Genomic DNA, 19,432 nt, shown 5'->3' with positions numbered 1-19,432 from the left:
TACTGTGGGTACAGTTCTAAACTACCACAATAAAATGAGTCAAATGAATTTTTTGGTTTTCCAGTGCATATAAGAGTTAATGTTTATACTATACTGTAGTCTATTAAGTGTGCAATAGTATTATGTCTAAAAAAGCAATGTGCATACTTTAATTAAAAATACTTTATTGCTAAAAAATGCTAATCATTATTTGAGCTTTCAGTAAGCGATAATCACTTATCACAGATCACTGTAACAAACATAATAATGAAAACAATCGTTAGAATTGCCATAATGTGACACAGAGACACAAAGTGAGCAAATGCTGTTGGAAAAAATGGCACCAACAGACTTGTTCGAAACAGGGTTGCCACAAACCTTCAATTTGTAAAAAAGGCAAATTTTTGGCAAAATGCAATAAAGCAAAGCACAATAAAATGAGGTATGCTTGTATAGAGAGAGACGGGAAGTACAAGTACAAACCGCATGCAATGTTCACACTAGAAGACCTAGGATCCCCTGTGTGTACTGGCAACAGAATGGAGGACATGACTTTTAGTTTCTCCTTGGTAAAACTACATCATCTGTATATTTACAATACGCATTGTGGTTTTTACTATAATTACAAATAGACATAAAAAAGCTTCAGTATGTAAAAGCTGACTACATCACTTCCTGTGACTTTCCTCTCACCGATTCCTGGAAGCCATGGCTGCCGCCAAGATCAACATAGACCGCATCTTTGTCATACAGCACACCACCAACTCCAGACAGCGGCGCATAAACCAACTTCTCTTTCTCATTTAAACAGCGCTTCTTTTGTTGTTCAGGAAGCGCACAGGGGTCTGGGAGGAAACTGACATCACTCACAGCAAAATCTCCTACACCTGGAAGACAGACACAGAAAGACGGCTTCAGCTATAGGCGTATCAACTGTTGGCAAAAATGGCCCACAGGTGGAAGGCTTCAACCACAAGGGTATCATCTGACACTGGTCCTGTGCCTCTCTAGCTAGCTGACACCATCAGAGCAGAGGGATTTGGTCAACTCAACACCTTTGAGAGCTGAGGCAGAGTCGGGTTAGTCTTAAAACTTCTAGCAATGTAGCTCTATCTTGCTTGGCCATTTTTCAGCTTTCCTGAGAAATGAAGCAAGCCATCCTAATGGTTCTACAAATAAGGTATATTTTATAACAAAACGATACCTGGCATGTGAATTTGGCTTTTACTTTTCAAGTGTGCTCCTCTTAAATAACCATAAAGAGATACTTTTCGGTCACACTTGATATTTTTTCGAATATCTTCTGGGTTTGTCAAATCTTCCATCCTAGAAAAATAAAAACCAATCATATAGCAGAAATAAATGTCAAAGTTCTTGTACCTCCCTTCACATGTCAAAGATGGCTCAAATTCACTAGTTCACTAAACATATTGTTTAGAAAATTATAGAAAATACAGAAAAAATGAAGCACAGTTCACCATCTACCAGAGGAAAAGAAGCAAACAAATGATTGTATTGCTCTTAGGCTTTATGTGATATACGTTCTGTGAATAAGACACCAGAAATGGGAAATAATGTGCAACAGGGGTCAAGAAGAGATTAGAACATAGCCAGAAAACCCCTTCATGGAAGAAGATGAAGCTTTAACCTGAGTTTTTTGGTGTGCCTTGAATTCTGGCAAGTAGAGAAAAGGGATTCCAGGCTGAGAAGACAATTTGAAAAAAGGCATAAAGGAAAGAAAGCACAGGACACATCTGGGTGACTGGAGCACAATGATTCAAAGACAGTTATCACTGAAAATTAAGGTTCAAAAAGCAGGATAGGACCACATCTTATAGCCTTAAATGCTCCAAAATCCTCACATTTTTCTAAATGTTTCATACTTTACTCCTGAAGCCACAGCACTTTTTAGGTAATGATACAAAGAAGTAGATCTCTTCCACCAACTACAATGCCCCCTTACTATTAAAAAATAAGCACAAAGTAAGCTCTATTACTGCTCTTTTTCTAACCTTTGTAGCTTTGAAATATATGGGCCAGGAAGAAAAACTTCACATGCAGTTTTTACCTGTCTGCCAAGATATAGGGATGAGAGGTCTGCCACGTAAGAGGCCTAAACTTCATAACTGTAATAAAACGGCCCAGATTGTGAATTTCTTGGTTTTGATATTCTCCATGTACCATTCCAGAAAGGTAGAACAGCTTAGCACCCTAAACATTAAAAAAGCAAAAAATTAAATTTCAATTAAATTCTTGTCAATACTACATCAAAATAAAGATGTGTAAATAAGACACAATCCTAAGGGAGACTTCTGGCATGCCACTTCTCAATGTTTCCTGAACTTCTCCGCCTCTTTCAGGACTCATCTTGTTAAGGCTTAGTACAGTCAGAACTGCAAATACATTTAGCTTCAAGACTGCTCTCCAGCCAAGTAGTGGTGTCTGGAGTATTGCATGGAGAGGGCAGTGAGGCTCCTAGACACATGAAAAATTCTATGACACTGAGCCACAGCAGTATGCAGGGGAGGGTGGAGTGGCGATATGTATGCACTGTAGTTGCTGGTCCTATAATTACGAGAAACTTCTGACAAACTCTTTTAAACAATCACAAATGTAAAATACTTAGAGCCAGATACTGCCTGGTGCTGGGGGGCTACAGAGTAAAAGAGATACACCAAAAGATCTGAAATACAGACTATTTTGAGAAAAAATTGATATATAAGAAGAGATATATAAAGGAAATTCCAAAGGTGAATCCTGAAGGGATGTTTGTTAAGCTCTCCTACTCCTCCTATTTTTTTTTTTAAGATTATAGTGTTAGTATTCAAAACCTAATTCTCTTCCTACCGGGTAAACTTCTGTCCAGAACCGGTGTTTTAATCGCTTCTTTGTCTTCTTCAGTTGTTTATTATACTTAAAGGAATCTAAGTGAGTGAGAACGCCCATAATTTTAGGAAAGCCATGTACTTGACAGATGTTTAGAAACTCAAATGTTTCCATTTCAAAACCAAAGCTGGCATCTATAAGCATCAGAACCTAAAAACAGAAAACACAATTACTCAAGGAAACTACCCAAAACAGACCATAAGCAAACTATGGTCCCTGGACAAAATCTGAGCCATGACCTATTTTATAACTAAAGTTTTATTGGAACACAGCCACATTAATGTATTTATGTATTGTCTACACCTGTGTCTGCACTCCAACTACAAAGTAAGTAGTTGTAAGAGAAAGTATGACCCGCAAAGCTTAAGATATTTACCATCTGGCCCTTTACAGAAAAAGTTTGCCAACTCCTATTCTAGACTAAATCAAAGCATTACTTAGGGATCATCATGACAGAGAAAATACTACCCTCTGACATTCCCCAAAAGGCAACCATGAGGCAATAACCACCACAATATAAATTTCCACTTCAAGAATTTGGATATATTAGAAATAACTCACAAAAAGCTACGTCTAACTTGCCCCTCACCTGGAAAATTCCTCACTTCAAGAAATAAAGTTTTGTGTAAGGTATTTTTAAGCCAAATAACAGGTCTCTAACAGGAAAACCAAATAACAGATCTCTGACATCCAGAAAATGGGACAAAGTGGTAATCAATGAAAAATAGCAAAAATATAAGAAAATCAAACATTTTTGTTTCAGTCTTCTAACAGAGGAAAAAAAAAGTTGCTGGGAGATATACAGTAGGAAAACTCTTCTATGTTAATTTGTAACATGCAATTGCTCAGACACTAAAAAAAGCTTCCAGTTTAGAATTAATCCAAAAATAGTAAAGTTATGAATGCTAAGAAAATAGAAGCATATAAGACAATCTTTAAAATTTTGACTCTTCTGGGGCATCTGGGTGGCTCAGTCAGTTAAGTACCTGACTCTTGATTTTGGCTCAGGGCATGATCTTACAGTTTGTGAGTTCGAGCCCCATGTTGGGCTCTGTACTGGCAGTGTGGAGCCTGCTTGGGATTCTCTGTCTCCCTTACTCTCTGCCCCTCCCCTGCTGGCTCTCTCTCTCTCTTAAAAACAAATATACATTAAAAAATAATAATAAAATTTTGACTCTTCAAACATGCAAAATAACTTCAGAGCTGATTCTTCTAGAAGTAAGAAACTTCCAGTTTTAACAACATATTAAAGACATCTCTGTTCTCACCTTTTTGTAGCTAATTCAAAAAACCACACACACAAAACCAGAAAAACTTATCTTTGGTTAAATTAAGGAACAGTCATAATCCTTAAGCACAAAATACATGAAGGTGGGCCACCAAGCACTACGAGAAAATGCAGCCGCCACTGCAGACCGCAGGCCAAGCTGGCGCAGTTCTTCCTCGCCACTGGACCAGGCTGAAGGTGAGTGAGCTTGCAGTAGAGTATCACCACACCCCATCTGACACCATAGCATGCCAAGGGGCAAGTGGTTCGTTGTCGAATCACAAGAATAGGTAGCAAACAGTCCTTTAGCGGACAATCTTGTCAACTAAAGATAAATGAAGCCTGTATTATTCCTTCAATGCACACACGTGCACATATACATAAATCCATGTACTGTATGTGTCTTTGCTGGGACTTAGGAGGCTTTATGACAGACAACCCAGAGCAGAGCGATCAACATAAGACAAGTTAAATAAATTATGGTACATACAACGATATACTTAAAAAGAATGAAGTTGAGCTATAGTACTTACATACCTTTAAGACACATTAAATGAAAAAAAGCAAAGTACAGAACAGTGTATATAATAAACAGTGTGTGCTTTAAAAGGGTTGCATGTATATTTCCATACATATCTAGAAGAATACTGCTTTGAGGGAAACTGAGAGACCAGGGGTCAGAGCAGGAAAAACACGCATTGTACCCTGTAGTATAGTTTGAATATTTACCAAATACATGGGTTCCTAAATCTTAAAAAAAGATGTATATGAAAAATATCTTTCTTAATATGTGTATGCTTTTTGTACTTAGGGATTTGGTATATTTTACACGAAAAACAAACCAATAGAAAAAAAACAAACAAAAAACAATGACTTATACGCGAATCTACTTTAATCATTTCAAAAACACAAAATTTAATATGTTTATACTATTTTTTACCGACAATAACACTTATTTTTATTAATAGTAGCATTATATTAATAGTAGCATTCAAAATTTGAATGGTATTTAGTTTTCTGATATTATTTTTTTTTTTCAAAGTTTATTTTTGGGACAAAGAGAGACAGAGCATGAACGGGGGAGGGAGAGAGAGAGAGGGAGACACAGAATCGGAAACAGGCTCCAGGCTCTGAGCCATCAGCCCAGAGCCCGACGCGGGGCTCGAACTCGCGGACCGCGAGATCGTGACCTGGCTGAAGTCGGACGCTTAACCGACTGCGCCACCCAGGCGCCCCTAGTTTTCTGATATTATAATGGCACAGCTATAACATTCACATTAAATTACTTTTTATTTTCTATTTTAGAAGACTTCCTAGGCCACAGGATAAAATCTGTAGCTCTTGGTCACCAAGCAGCTTTCCAGAAATTGTTGAACCAAAAACAAACAAAAAGAGGCCTCTGTTACTCCAATCTTCCTAATCAATACGGCCTTACGTTTTTTTTAATTGGATTTATTTTTGTTAATTTAAAATGTAACTAGGAACACTTGGTTGAGCGTCCAACTCTGGATTTCAGCTCAAGTCGTGATTTCATGGTTCGTGGGTTCAAGCCCTGCATCGGGCTCTGCGCTGACAGCTCGGAGCCTGCTTGGGATTCTCTCTTTCTCTCTCTCTCTCTCTCTCTCTCTCTCTCTCTCTCTCTGTCTCTCTCTGCCCGTCCCCTGCTCATGCTTGCTCTCTCTCTCTCTCTCTCAAAATAAATAAGTAATCTTAAAAAAAAAGTTAATGAACATTACCACTAAATGTAATCAAAGCTACACAATTTCCATATGCTGCATACTATCTAGATTTTTTATTATAAATTCTGACACCTTCTCAAAGGCAACTCATGTACTTATTTTGTCACAATCATTAAGAACGGAAGTTCTGGGGGCACCTGGGTGGCTGAGTCAATTAAGCATCTGACTCTTGATTTCAGCTCAGGTCATGATCTCACGGTTCACGGGTTTAAGGCCTGCATCAGGCTCTGTGCTCACAGCTCAGAGCCTGCTTAGGATTCTCTCTCTCCATCTCTCTTTGCCCCTCCCCTGATCATGCTTGCTCTCTCTCTCTCAAAATAAATAAATAAACTTCAAAGAAAAAAGAACTTAATGAACATTACCATTAAATGCAATCAAAACTACACAATTTCCATATGCTGCATACTATCTAGTTTTTTATCATAAATTCTGACAACTTCTCCAAGGCAACTCATGTACTTATTTTGTCATAATCATTAAGAATGGAGGTTCTGGGGGCACCTGGGTGATTCAGTCAATTAAGCATCTGACTCTTGATTTCAGCTCAGGTCATGATCTCATGGTTTGTGGTTTCGAGCCCTGTGTCAGGCTCTGTGCTGACAGTGCAAAGCCTGCTTAGGATTCTCTCTCTCCCTCTCTCTCTGCCCCACTCCCAACTCACTTGTGCGTGCGCGCTCTCTCTCTCTCTCAAAATAAATAAATAAATTAAAAAAAAAAACTAAAGAGAAAAAAGAACAAAGGTTCTGGCACCATCAAGAACAGAGTCCCCATCCTCAGACAAACTACTTAACTTCTAGGACCTCCATTTCATCCTATGTAAACTAGAGAAAATACCTACTTACCTCCAGGGCATACTGGGGGATTAGATGAACTAAATTTCCAGAAAGGTGTTAGCACAGTGCCTCATAAGAGTCCAAGAAATAGTATTTACTATTATATATTTGTATGCCAGTATGTCTATCTGTATATCTTAATTAGCAATGATCATTAACTGTTTTCTCTGTAATTTTCTTTTAGATTTGAGAATACATTTCAATGTGCATATTCCATTTTTATTGTAACAATATCATCATCATCAATTCAAACACATCTATGGTATCCCTGATTAGACTCATCATTCCTTTAATAATCATAAGCCTTTCTTTCCTTCAACATAAGATATAAAATAATCTACCACACTGCTGTTAAGTCCTCCTCAGAAATTCAGACTGTCCCTACTGACTTACCAAATCTGCCACTTTAGCCAGATCAATCATCATATTAATGTCACACCCACATTCAATGATGGTAAGTCTGCGCTTTTTACCTATAAAAGACAAAAAGTTTCCTTCTAAAAAAATCTTGGAAAAATGTAGCTATTAACGCTAATTACTATTTTAAATTGTATCCAATAAAGTACCATACACACTTACAGAAAGTATGCCAGAAGTTCAATTTTATGAGAGAAAACTAATAAATTCCACCTTCGTTTTCTTGCTATCTATATTCTTTAATTATAAATAATACCAAAAGTCTATGTACAAGAATAAAGTGCTCAAATAGGGAAAATTCTGACTGGAATGGACAGACAAGAAAGCTTCATGCTGACCGTGATCCTGCTGTTCAGCAGCAGGCCAACATTTCGTTCTTTATCAAAGTTTCCCATGTTCTCACTATAGCTAAAAACATCCTCAAGCCTAATGTAACAGAATCTTCATGGAACAATCGTTATTTCTAAATTAAAAGAAATCAGTCTGCTACTCTTGATCTCGGAGTCAGGAGTTTGAGCCCCAAGTTGGAGTTAGAGATTACTTAAAAAAAAAATTAGGGTGTCTGGGTGGCTCAATTATGAAGCATCTGATTTCAGCTCAGGTCATGACCTCACAGTTTGTGAGTTCAAGCCCTGCTGTAGGTGAGCACGAGCCCCACATCGGATGAGCACAAGCCCAGCTTCAGGTGAGTTTGAGCCTTGCCTCAGGTGAGCTCGAACCCCACTTCTAGTGAACATGAGCCCCACTCTGGGTGAGCCCTGCTCCTCTCTCTCACTATCCCTTGTGGGATTCTCTCCCCCTGCCTCTCTCTCTCTCTCTCTCTGCACCTCACTCACTTGTGCCCTCCTTCTCTCTCAAAAAGAAAAAAAATTAAAAAAAAAAAAGAAAAAAATGGGGCACCTGGCTGATTTAGCCAGAGCATGCAACTCTTGATCTCAGAGTCATGAGTTCAAGCCCCACAATGGGGGTAGAGTTTACTTAAAACAAAACAAAACAAAACAAAACAAAAAAACAGAAAGAAAGAAAACAAAATCAGTTAAAATGATAGACATGCCTTTAAGATAAAGAAAAGTCTCAATCCAACTACCTTACTGCTACAGTAAGAATTTCAGAAGCACCTAGCTGGCTCAGTAGGTGGAGTGTGTGACTTTTGATCTCAGGGTTGTGAGTTTGAGCCCCATGTTGGGTAAAGAGATTACTTAAAAATAAAATCTTTAAAACACCAACACCACCAACAACAAAGAAATCTTAGATTCTTCCATTGACATATTGGGAATTTGTTTCACTTTCCCTCAAACAGAAATGTCACCATCTCCCAGAGCAGGCAGATTCTCACAGAAAAAGAGAGGAAAACTCCCTCACTTCCCTAACAATGTGGCTTTATGAGGGCGAGCAGGTATGCCTGACATACTAGAGATACTCACTCCCTGTTAAAAGAAGGTGGTCACCAGGACCAACCCAGGGTGCCCAGGCCTGCCAAACCTTTCATAGATAGCAAATCCATGTAGCAGTGAGAATAGGGTATACATCTACATCATTATTATTTTTGGGAATCTATCCTTTTCTGAAGCTACAGTCAACTCAGCACAAGAGAAGTAATATGAAGTGACAATATTACTTTAACATTTAGAAATGTTCAACAAAGCCAAGCCTGTCCCTCAGACAACATATGCCATATCAGCCTGGGGTAGCATGCTCCTACCTGACACGATTGTAACAGGGCCTCTGATCTCTGTCAGTTTCTGCCTAGTGAAGTTCCGAATTAGGCACTGGATCAAAGTGCTCTTTCCAACTTTTGGAGGCCCCATCACCACTACCACTATTGGTGGGGGCTCTAATGGAGTTCGATCAACCACCGGAATGTGATGCTTTTTGGTCTTCAAATCCTGAGTCCTATTTGTAACAAGAAAAAAAAAAAAAAAAGTAAATCCACTTTCAAAATATGAAGGACATCATCCTTATAAATAAAGATTTTTAAAAAGACAGCTGAACAGACAACATGGATACAACTAATTGGTTAACTTCTAGGCCCAATCCAAATGACCCCTTCAGTAAATACGTAACAAACTGACTTCGACAATACAAAGTACTGGAAACTACACACAACTTAAATCTAATTGTTTTATTAGATGACTGTAATAGTTTAAAAAAAAAAAAGGTAAACATGCAGGCAGAAGATCACAATGAATAGCAGCAGAGGCTTTCAAGTTAAATTTGGCTCTCCTATAAGGAGAATTTAATTCAGCAATGTTTAAAGTACACTGCCTCGCATATAATAAGGACTCATTAAATAAAGCTACTTATTACTATGAGTTATATGAAACAAATTCAGAAAAAAAACAAGCACACCTATTACTACAGAACAAACAAATTCTATAAAGAAAAACTCAGAAGCTTTTCTCTTGGGCAAAAAAAAGCCAATCAACAGGCTGATACTGGAGGCAAAGTGCCTTCCACAGGGAAGACTACATGTTCCCATTTTAGTAAAAGGAATATCGCATGTATCTTCATGTCCTTCAAAGTTGTTACAGACTCAGGAATCCAAGCATCATCTGGGGAGGCGCCTTGGTGGCTCAGTCGGTTAAGTGTCCGACTCTTGGTTTCGGCTCAGGTCATGATCTCACAGCTTTGTGGGTTCGAGCCCCACATCAGGCTCTGCCCTGGCAGGGTGGGGCCAGCTTGGGATTCTCTCTCTCTCTCTCTCTCTCTCTCTCTCTCTCTCTCTCTCCTCTCTCTCTCTCTGCCCCTCCCTCACTTGTGCTGTCTCTGTCTCTCTCAATATAAATAAATAAAACCTTAAAAATAAATAAGAATAAAAAGGATAAATGGAAAAACAGCTAGACCCCAGCTAAACATACCTGTGAAAGGATCGAGCCATCCGCACAGCAGACTGTACTGCAAAGGCTTTGGGGTTTCTCTTCCGGGCATCTTCCTCATCTCCAATTTGGAGATCCTGCAGATGCCGTTTCTTCTTCTTCTCAGCTTTGGGCCCACTGTTTTTCTTTCTGTGTTTCTTCTGGTCCTTAGTCTCCATAGTGGCTTTTTACCAATTCACAAGTAACTCTAACCTACATTGATGAGGCAGGGATGGGGGAAGCATTTTACAATCCAGACAACACCCAAGGAAAAAGAGTAAATTTCATTTATTTCTTTAGGAAGAGATATGTGTTCACACAAGGATAGAAACTGCTTAATACTATCCCTAATTTCATTTCTCTGTTATGCTAGAATTAGATCTGTTAGTTACTTCTGCTTAAATTACTTTTTATTCATCTTAAGTGTCTATATCAGCACTGCCCATTTCTTCAATGATGTAAATACTCCATTATATCTATACTTTCACAGTGGCCACTAACCACATGTGGCTTTGAGAATTTAAAATGTATCCAGTGAAACTGAAACACTGAAATTGTACATAATTTTAGTTAATTCCATTCTAAATTTAAATAGCCATATGTGACTAGTAGTTACCATACTGGACAGCTCAGCACCTAATATCAATTGGATTAATGAAGTGGTTTCCAAACTTAAAGTATTTTGAAGACATTTTCTTTTTAAAACTTAAAGCATTTTAATGAACCTCCAACATGATAGCAGTGTTACTTTCTAGTACCTGTTGATACTGTAAAATTTTTAAATTATAATAATCACGTATATACATTTAAACAAAAACAGTAACATCTACATGTGTAAGTTATGGCTGGTTGTGGAGGATGCCTGGAGACCACACGGATTTGCAGAAACCCTTACAAACATTTCTGAGCATCCCGGGAATTCATAGCCCATTAATTGAGAACCACCAGATTTAGTGAGCTTTTTAAGGAAACCAGGCTGTATACAATCTGAGCGCTTGGTTAATTAAAACAAAACGAAATCTCTTCACTCAGTTAAGGCACTGAATTAATTTCAGCTCCATAAATACTTGTGTCTGCCTATGATGTACGAGGCATTTTGCCAGGAGGGGACTACAGCTGTTACCTGACTAGCAAAGGAAATCCAAATCACTATCTTCCATGCCACGCAGTAAGGGCGAAGTCAGAAGGCTGCACTTAGGCGATCAGAGATTTCCCACAGGCACGCACCAGCGCAAACAGAAAGTCCACGTATATACCAGCATAACGTCAAGAAACACTACCCAGGAGTGAGGGGATCCAAGTTCAGGGAACGCTTTGAAACTAAACAGCTATGTGATTTCGGGTCATTATTTTTCTTCTCAATTTGTTTTGGTCCCGAACTTGTACTGACACTTTTCGCACTTTCAGGACGCGGTGGGGGGAGGCGGAGAGGGATGGGAAAAGCACAACTGGGAATCAACAGATGTAGCTCAGGTCTGAGCCACCTGCTAGGATTACCCCGCCAAGAAAAACTTCTCACTTCTCCCTGTCACCTCCCCACCCTGTGCCGACTCTCCGCACGAATTCATTCAGCCATTCCCAACGACCTCGCAGCAAGTCTCCGGCAGGTACGACGTGTGACTCTCCACCTGAGCGCCTGAGGCGCTCTTTGGGGGCAAAGACTGTCCTGAAGGACCTCGCCAAGTGCGACTAGCAAAGCTCTTAGAACCCCAGGTCCCGGGACCCCACCACCGCCGCCTCCCCCAACCCGCGGCCGTTACCGGGTTCACAACTGCTTCTTCTCAAGTCCGCATGGATAGCGCCGGAAACGGAAATGCGCCCTACGCGCGGACTAAACACGCCGGCAGGAAACGGAGGGGCAAAAGAAAGAGACCGACGCAAGGGCGAGTCTGGGAAAAGCCTGAAGGAAGGCTCCTGATTGGCTGAGGAGGGGCGCAGGAGACGACTGCGCGCTGCGATCCAACCTGAAGCCACGCCCGCGCCGCCGCGCTTGCTGTCTGGCGGGGACAGCCGCCGCACTGCAAATACTGGGGTTTAGAGTCCCACGCATCCCGCTCGCCCGGGATCCCCGGAGGCTGTGCTGACAGTGCGGCCTGGAGTTCGTTCGTTGGTGCAGGATGAAAGACGAAGTAATATATTTAGTCCTGGTCAACCGGAGTCACGGCACCCGTCCCCTCTAAATGTCAATGGCATCGCGTCCCTCCGTGGCCTGATGGAATATCCCACGGTTGGGAGTCTCTCTGACATATTTGCCTGCCCTTCCTTAAAGATGACAAGAGCTGGAGGCGCCTGGGTGGCTCAGTCGGTTAAGCGTCCGACTTCAGCTCAGGTTATGATCTCACAGTCCGTAAGTTCAAGCCCTGCGTTGGGCTCTGTGCTGACAGCTTAGATCCTGGATCCTGCTTCAGATTCTGGTGTCTCGTCTCTCTCTGCCCCTCCCCTCCTCATGCTCTGTCTCTCTGTGTCGCAAAAATAAATAAAAACATTAAAAAAAAATTTTTTTTAAAGATAACAAGGGCTGACCATTTCTCGGACTTTTTTTTTTTTTAATGTTTTATTTATTCTTGAGAGAGACCGAGTACAAGCGGGGGAGGGGCAGAGCGAGAGAGGAACACCCAATCCTAGCAGGCTCCAGGCTCTGAGCTGTCAGCACAGAGCCGATGCTAGACTAGACCTCAAAAGCCGTGAGATCAGGGGCGCCTGGGTGGCGCAGTCGGTTAACCGTCCGACTTCAGCCAGGTCACGATCTCGCGGTCCGTGAGTTCGAGCCCCCCGTCGGGCTCTGGGCTGATGGCTCAGAGGCTGGAGCCTGTTTCCGATTCTGTGTCTCCCTCTCTCTCTGCCCCTCCCCCGTTCATGCTCTGTCTCTCTCTGTCCCAAAAATAAATAAACGTTGAAAGAAAAAAAAAATTTAAAAAAAAAAAAAGCCGTGAGATCACAACCTGAGCCGAAGTCCACGCCCAACCGATTGAGCCACCCAGGAGCCCCTCTCGGACTTCTTTAGTGCTGTAATTCCCGGGTTTTGCCAGCACCAACAGACTCAGGGAAGTGACAAACATCATCAGTTTTTACTGGACCATTCCCATCATCATAAAATATGCAGCTATTTCTCTCCTCTTCCAAAACAAACTCCTCTCGGTTCCATTTTCTGTAACAGACACCACACCTTTTCTCCGTGCCCCTTTGTAGCAAAATTTCACAAAAGAATTGTCAATATGTTCTCCAGTTTCTCTCCTCCTATTCTCTATTACATTCTCTGCGCCCAGCACACCACCAACAATCTTGGCTGCTCCTTCTCAGTAGCCTTTGCTGAAGATTCTTCCACTCCTACCTGACATGCTTAAGTTAAAGACAACCCACAGGGCTCAGCCTTTGGTCTTCTTTTTGTGTCTATACTTATTTCCTAGGTGATCTCATTCTGTGGTGTGATTTTATATGTCACCTGTATCAGTTAATGTATCTCGGCTACAAATTCATTCTTCATTGCCTACTTCGCAAACATTTTTCCTTTGACGCTGGCATATATGTTAAGTTTTGTCAGTAGAGGGCAGTGGAGAGACCTTGTAGGAGCAAGCTTTCCGGTTCTGCTCTGCTCTTGGTCAGGATTCTGTAGATGGGTCATTTCTCCAGGGCCAGCTCCTCCAGTATGTGGTGGCCAGCAGTGCCCCACTCTTTCTCCACGTTCCTCCACCTCTTGGCATTTTTGTCATGGAGTGACTCCCCTGAGACACTTACCTTTTCCGTAGCACCCGGAGAGGGATTTCCAAGTTCCAGTGGTGCAGCATCATAGGGACCACCCTGATACCAGTGGGCCATGGCCATACCCCTTCAATGAGGTCTAGCTCTCCACAGATGGAGGTTGGGGGTGAGGAGTGGGATTGTTCCTGGGCCCTCTATCTCTGTCCTAGGGTAGTAGCTACTCCTCAAATCTGCTATTCTTAATATTCTTTAGAGTTCTCTTCTTACTAGCCCATACCCCATTGCTCCAATCCCCTGTTGTAGCTAGTAAGTTTTAATGTAAACTTTCCCTGTTCAAATTACAGTGTAGTTTCTCTTTCCTAATTAGACCTTTAAAATACACCATAATTTGCCAACAACTCCCATATTTATATCAATGACTCAGACCTCTTTCTTGAACCCCAGCTGCCTCCCTCACATATCTATTTGGATGTATAATAGACATTTCAAATGTAATATGCCCAAAGAAAACCCATGATCTCTCTCAAACTGGCTGTCCAGTTTTTTATCTCAGTTGATGACTGTTCTAGCCATGAAGTTGATTAGGCCCAACACTTCAGACACATCCTTGTCTCCTCTCTTTTTCTAGCCTCCATATCCAACCTATCAGGAAATTCCTATTAACTCTACCTTCAAAATGCAACCGCAGGGCACTTGAGTGGCTCAGTCTGTTAAACGTCCGACTTTTGATTTTGCCTCAGGTCAGGATCTCTTGGTTCATGAGACTGAGCCCCAAGTAGGGCTCTGCACTGACTCTGTGGAGCCTGCTTGGGATTCTCTCTCCCCCCTCTCTCTCTGCCCCTTCTCTGCTGTCTCTCTAAGATAAATAAATAAATTTAAGGGGCGCCTGGGTGGCGCAGTCGGTTAAGCGTCCGACTTCAGCCAGGTCACGATCTCGCGGTCCGTGAGTTCGAGCCCCGCGTCAGGCTCTGGGCTGATGGCTCAGAGCCTGGAGCCTGTTTCCGATTCTCTGTCTCCCTCTCTCTCTGCCCCTCCCCCCGTTCATGCTCTGTCTCTCTCTGTCCCAAAAATAAATAAACGTTGAAAAAAAAAAATTAAAAAAAAAAAAATAAATTTAAATTAAAAAAAAAAAAGACATGTACAAGAGTGTTCATAGCATTGTCCAAACTGGGAAAAAGCCAAAAGTCCATCAGCAAAAGCATGAATAAACTATAGTATATTGATACAATGGATAATATGTAACAATGAAAATAAACTACCATGAGCAACAGTATAGATGATATTTAGCAAAAGAAGCCAGACACAAAGGAGAACATATATGTTCCTATTTATATAGTCTGAAACTAGGCAGAATTGACATATGGCAATGGAAGTCAGGATAATTGTTCCTTTTGTAGAGGAGGGGAATATATGAGTGTGAGGGGTCTTGCAGACAGCTCTGGAGTGCCTAGTAGTGTTCTGTTTCTTCATCTGGTGCTAGTTTCTGGGTTGTTGACTTTGTAATTATTGAGCCATACACTTGGACTTTGTGTACTTTTGGAATGTATATTCTATTCATGTTTACAAGTCATGTATTTTTTTAGTCAATAAATTGCCATTTTAGGTTCTTTGCCCATTTTTCTTTCCCTTTAATACTTAATTATGGATTAAGATTCCCCATTTATATTTAGGAACTTTCCAGAGATTGCTGAGGGGCTCTTACAGAAAGTGGTTCTTAGCCTACTGGGGGCAATAGATCCCTTGGAGAATTTTATGCATGTCCAGAAAAATTCACTTTTTCACCCTCATATACAGTTGTTAAAATTTCACACATTTCTGGACCCATGAAAGCCTACCATAGCCCAGATTAAGGTTTTCCAAAGTCTACTTCTATAATTCTCAGGAGTTCTCCTACAGAAAGAGGAGCAGGTATCCAGCCCTGGGCAGCCCTTCTGGGCAGTGGGCCAGGCACGAGGCAGGGCATCCCTAGCTCACAGGTGAAGACCTGGGAGAATGGACAACAGTAAGTGAGGTCCTTATTCATGTCAGCTTATTGAGGTCAGGCTGTTCAACTTCACGGAAACAGCTAAGGTTGAGCATGGCTTCACTGGATGATTTCTGGGCCAGTTCTTGTCAGTGGGATGACCGTGTTCAAAGTTTACCATGAGCACGCTATGGTCATGCAGGGGCACCCAGACAAAGTGCATCAGGTTGTATGGCCACCAGCTCAGTCTCTATGGCAGCATAAAGATGCTGTGCACGAAGGACAAAACGATCTCTACTTTGTGGGTCTTCCATTTGCAAGAAAAGGACTTGTATCCCTGGTAAGGAGAAGTGCTCAGGGTGATAGAAGTCAGTACAGGACAAGCACTACTCCTTGGGGCTTCTTACTTGTAAACTCAAGACAAGCTTCATGAGAGCAATTTCAAAAACAGGCTGGAGGACTTGGGGAGGTGGAATTGAAAGAGCTGATGGCCACAGTGAGTAAGAGGATGCTCTAGGGCCATGGTCTTCAAATCTAGCACACATCAGAATCTCCTGTGGGGCTCATTAAAACATAGATTGACAGGGGTGCCTGGGTGGCTCAGTCGATTGAGCATCCGACTTCAGCTCAGGTCATGATCTCATGGTTTGTGGGTTCAAGCCCCGCGTCAGGCTCTGTGCTGACAGCGCCGAGCCTGGAGCCTGCTTCGGATTCTGTGTCTCCCTCTCTCTCTGCCCCTAACCCACTCGCATTCTGTCTCTCTCTCAAAAATAAATGTTAAAAAAATTAAAAAAAAACAAACATAGATTGACAGTCCCATTGGAGTTCTGATTCAGAAGTGCTTGGGTAGGGCCTGAGGATTTGCATTTTAAGAAGTTCCCAGGTGAAGCTCATGCTGCTGGTCCTGGGACCAGCATTGAGAGCCACCAGTCTACAGGATTTCGGGTTTCCAGGAGTCCCTGCCTTTGTGGATGTGTTGCCTATCCTGTTGATCTTGGAGACTCAGGTCCTGCCCATAACTGTGGCTTACCAAATCCTTCTCTTTGGCACAAAGGATGACAGGGATCCAGTAAGAACCATTTCCTGGATGCAGCAGAAGCCACCCAAATGCTCCTAGCTGCACAATTCATCTTTCAGTGGCCTCGGCCTTCTCTCCTCTCAGTTGCACCTGCTGGGGAATGAGGTGTGGATCTGGCCTCCATAATACGCCCTGTCATTCACTGTGGGAGGCAGGTCATGCAGCTGCACGACAGGTAGGTGAGGGCAGGCAGGTGCTCACAAGAGCTGTGCACACTCATACACAGTCAGGGTCAGACACCTGGACACGCACCGTGACTCAGGCCACAGGGGGCAGGTCCAGCAGCTCTAGGGGTCCAATTCTCCTCTGCGGTCCTTAGTTAAGCAGCATATCCAGTTTGTAGAGAGAAGAGCAAGACTAAGAGAGTCTGAACACCCCTTTGTTCTTCAGCACTATAACCCCGAGCTCTCTTGCTTAACCCAGAGCCCTTGCTTTCTCCAGCGAGCTGCCCACCAGGGCACACCGTGAGAAGTGCTAGGATGGGAGGACTCAGGGCAAAGTCACCTGCCAGAGTGTGTGTGAGGTGGCATCAGGCCTGCTGCCTCTGGGAGCGTGGATGAATCTAAAGGAAAGAGAGAGTAGGGCCATGACCAGTCAGGTGGAGCTGTGCATCTTGGCCATGGCCCCACCAGGCCCCTGCTCCCCCTTTTCATCCTAATAATATCCATGAATGCCCACTGGGTACCAGGCTCTGATGATCTAGAAGCCATAGGGACAGCCCTGCCTTTAGGGACCCCACAGCCTTGTTGAAAAGAGCAGACACATTATGGATACCTACAAAAATGAAGTGGAAATAAATCAAGAGAGAAAACCACCACTTATTTGGGGAGCACCCAGGAGGGACATCCAGGTGTGCCCTTCCAGCTGCTTCATTCCTCCGAGAAGTAGCCTAGGGCCCCTCGGCCTCTGATCAGGTGCATGTAGGTCTGAAGCAGAGCACATTTTATGCGGTGAAGGCCTGCCAGCTTGCTCTTCAACACTAGATTTCACCACCTGAGGAGAGCTCAGGCATCATACATAGTCCTTGGAGACATGAGCTCAGAAGATTGGATTCCCAAATATATTTTATATATGTATATATAACTGATATATAAAAAAATCAATGATATATTAATATATATGTTCTATTATTACTTCCTATTACATTTCACATATTACCAGACCAATTTTGTATGTTCTACTTTTTTATGCTTTCCTTTTGCCTGACTGACCTTGACTCTTGATATTTTATTTCGTAAATTACAGTGACTGTTTTTAGACTCATTGTACGTAAGGGGGTAGTCATCAGAATCATCTGAGGAGCTTTTTTTTTTCTTTTCTTTTCTTTTGACAATCCATGTGTCTCTTTGTCTCTTTTATCTGAAATTCTCATTAAAATAGTCTAGGGTACAGCTCAGGCTTGGTTATTTAAATTATATATCCCCCAGGTCATTGAGGTATGCACATCTAATTTAGAAGAAAAACAATCACATTCTGTAATAGAGCACCTTTAAATATTTCCTAAACATCCTTATCATCAATTTCTCTCACCCACGCAATAAGAATAGTAACCTTTGACAAATTTTTATGAAAAGCTAATTCTTTGTTCTCTTGTATTTTACAGTACTATCCTTCAATTTCCTGTTCTCTCTTAATTTACATTGGGCTGTTACATTCCATATTTTAGTTCTTCTATCGTTTCCTTTAAAATATTTCTTTTGTAGTTTGGCACTGTGAAGCCTTCCAAACTAGCACACTTTACTTAGACTTATTAGCACACACTTTCTCCCATTAATGGTTTCATTGGTTTGCTGACATAATGCTAGCCCCATCCCATGTTTATGTCACTGGCTTTTCAAACATAATGTTTCTCATTAAACAATTATTCTGTTTGTTTATGTGTCATTTCTTTTGAGTCATTGGATGTCTGAGAAAATCTTGGTTTCTCCTATGAAGGACAGTCTGTTGAATTAAAAAAAATTGATGTTTGGTTTATTTGTTCTTCTTCAGGAAAACATTTGGGCTATACCATAAGTATTGCTACTAAAATGTTTGCTTTGCAAACAAATACAAGTGATGTATTTAAAGAAAAAAATTGTGAAAATAATGGAAAACTGGAAGTATGATTTGTTTAGGTGTGAAATTCTATGTCAAATTTTCCCACACCATTATTATCTTGTTTTTCTTAAAGCTTATTTTATTTATTTTGAGAGAGAGAGAGAGAGAGAAAGAGAATCTCAAACAGGACCCACACTGTCAGCACAGAACCCAATGTGAGGCTCGATCTCATGGACTGTGAGATGATGACCTGAGCTGAAATCAAGTGTCAGATGCTTAACCAACTGAGCCACCCAGGTGCTCCTCACACTTTTATAGTTCTTAATGAGATGGTTACACTGGCTCCCAAATTCTCTGCAGTTCATGTAGGGACATTTGTCCAGCTTTGGGACTGTGTACTTCTTTTGTCCACTTTTCATGTCTGGGAGTTCCCCCCACTACATGTTGTGCTTTCCTGAGATGAAGTCGGAGCCAGCATTCCCAGATGTCCTTGCAGCTGGTGTGGCTAGACTGTGGGCTGAGGCTGCAGCCCTAATGCTGGGGTGTCCTCACCTGAGACTAATGTTGGTGGTGGGGGAGAGCCACAGACTGCAAAGAATCTTCTGGCCGTCGTGGCAACACAAATGTTGGCCAGACCTGAATCTCTACCTCTCCTAATGACAAATATTTACAATTAATT

At 41.7% G+C, this 19,432-nt stretch overlaps 1 protein-coding gene across 3 annotated transcripts in view; it reads right to left on the bottom strand.

Annotated features, from left to right (window-relative positions):
* Positions 1-19,432, bottom strand: part of BMS1 (BMS1 ribosome biogenesis factor) — a 71,540-nt gene that overhangs the window by 36,407 nt on the left and 15,701 nt on the right. For 2 of the 3 annotated variants that reach the window (XM_030334195.1, XM_030334197.1), the window contains exons 1-8: positions 11,737-11,809; positions 9,980-10,189; positions 8,824-9,014; positions 7,098-7,177; positions 2,827-3,015; positions 2,048-2,190; positions 1,184-1,305; positions 673-866 (exon numbers count right to left, since the gene is read on the bottom strand). In XM_030334195.1, the coding sequence (XP_030190055.1) occupies positions 673-866; positions 1,184-1,305; positions 2,048-2,190; positions 2,827-3,015; positions 7,098-7,177; positions 8,824-9,014; positions 9,980-10,155 (1,095 nt within the window). In that variant the 5' untranslated portion in view covers positions 10,156-10,189; positions 11,737-11,809. Of the gene's footprint in view, positions 1-672; positions 867-1,183; positions 1,306-2,047; positions 2,191-2,826; positions 3,016-7,097; positions 7,178-8,823; positions 9,015-9,979; positions 10,190-11,736; positions 11,810-19,432 lie in introns of those variants that run through there. The other variant, XM_030334196.1, reaches the window with a different exon arrangement.

This window comes from Lynx canadensis, chromosome D2, assembly GCF_007474595.2.
Source record: "Lynx canadensis isolate LIC74 chromosome D2, mLynCan4.pri.v2, whole genome shotgun sequence".
Lineage (NCBI taxonomy): Eukaryota > Metazoa > Chordata > Mammalia > Carnivora > Felidae > Lynx > Lynx canadensis.
This window is presented reverse-complemented; position numbering and strand designations above follow the sequence as displayed.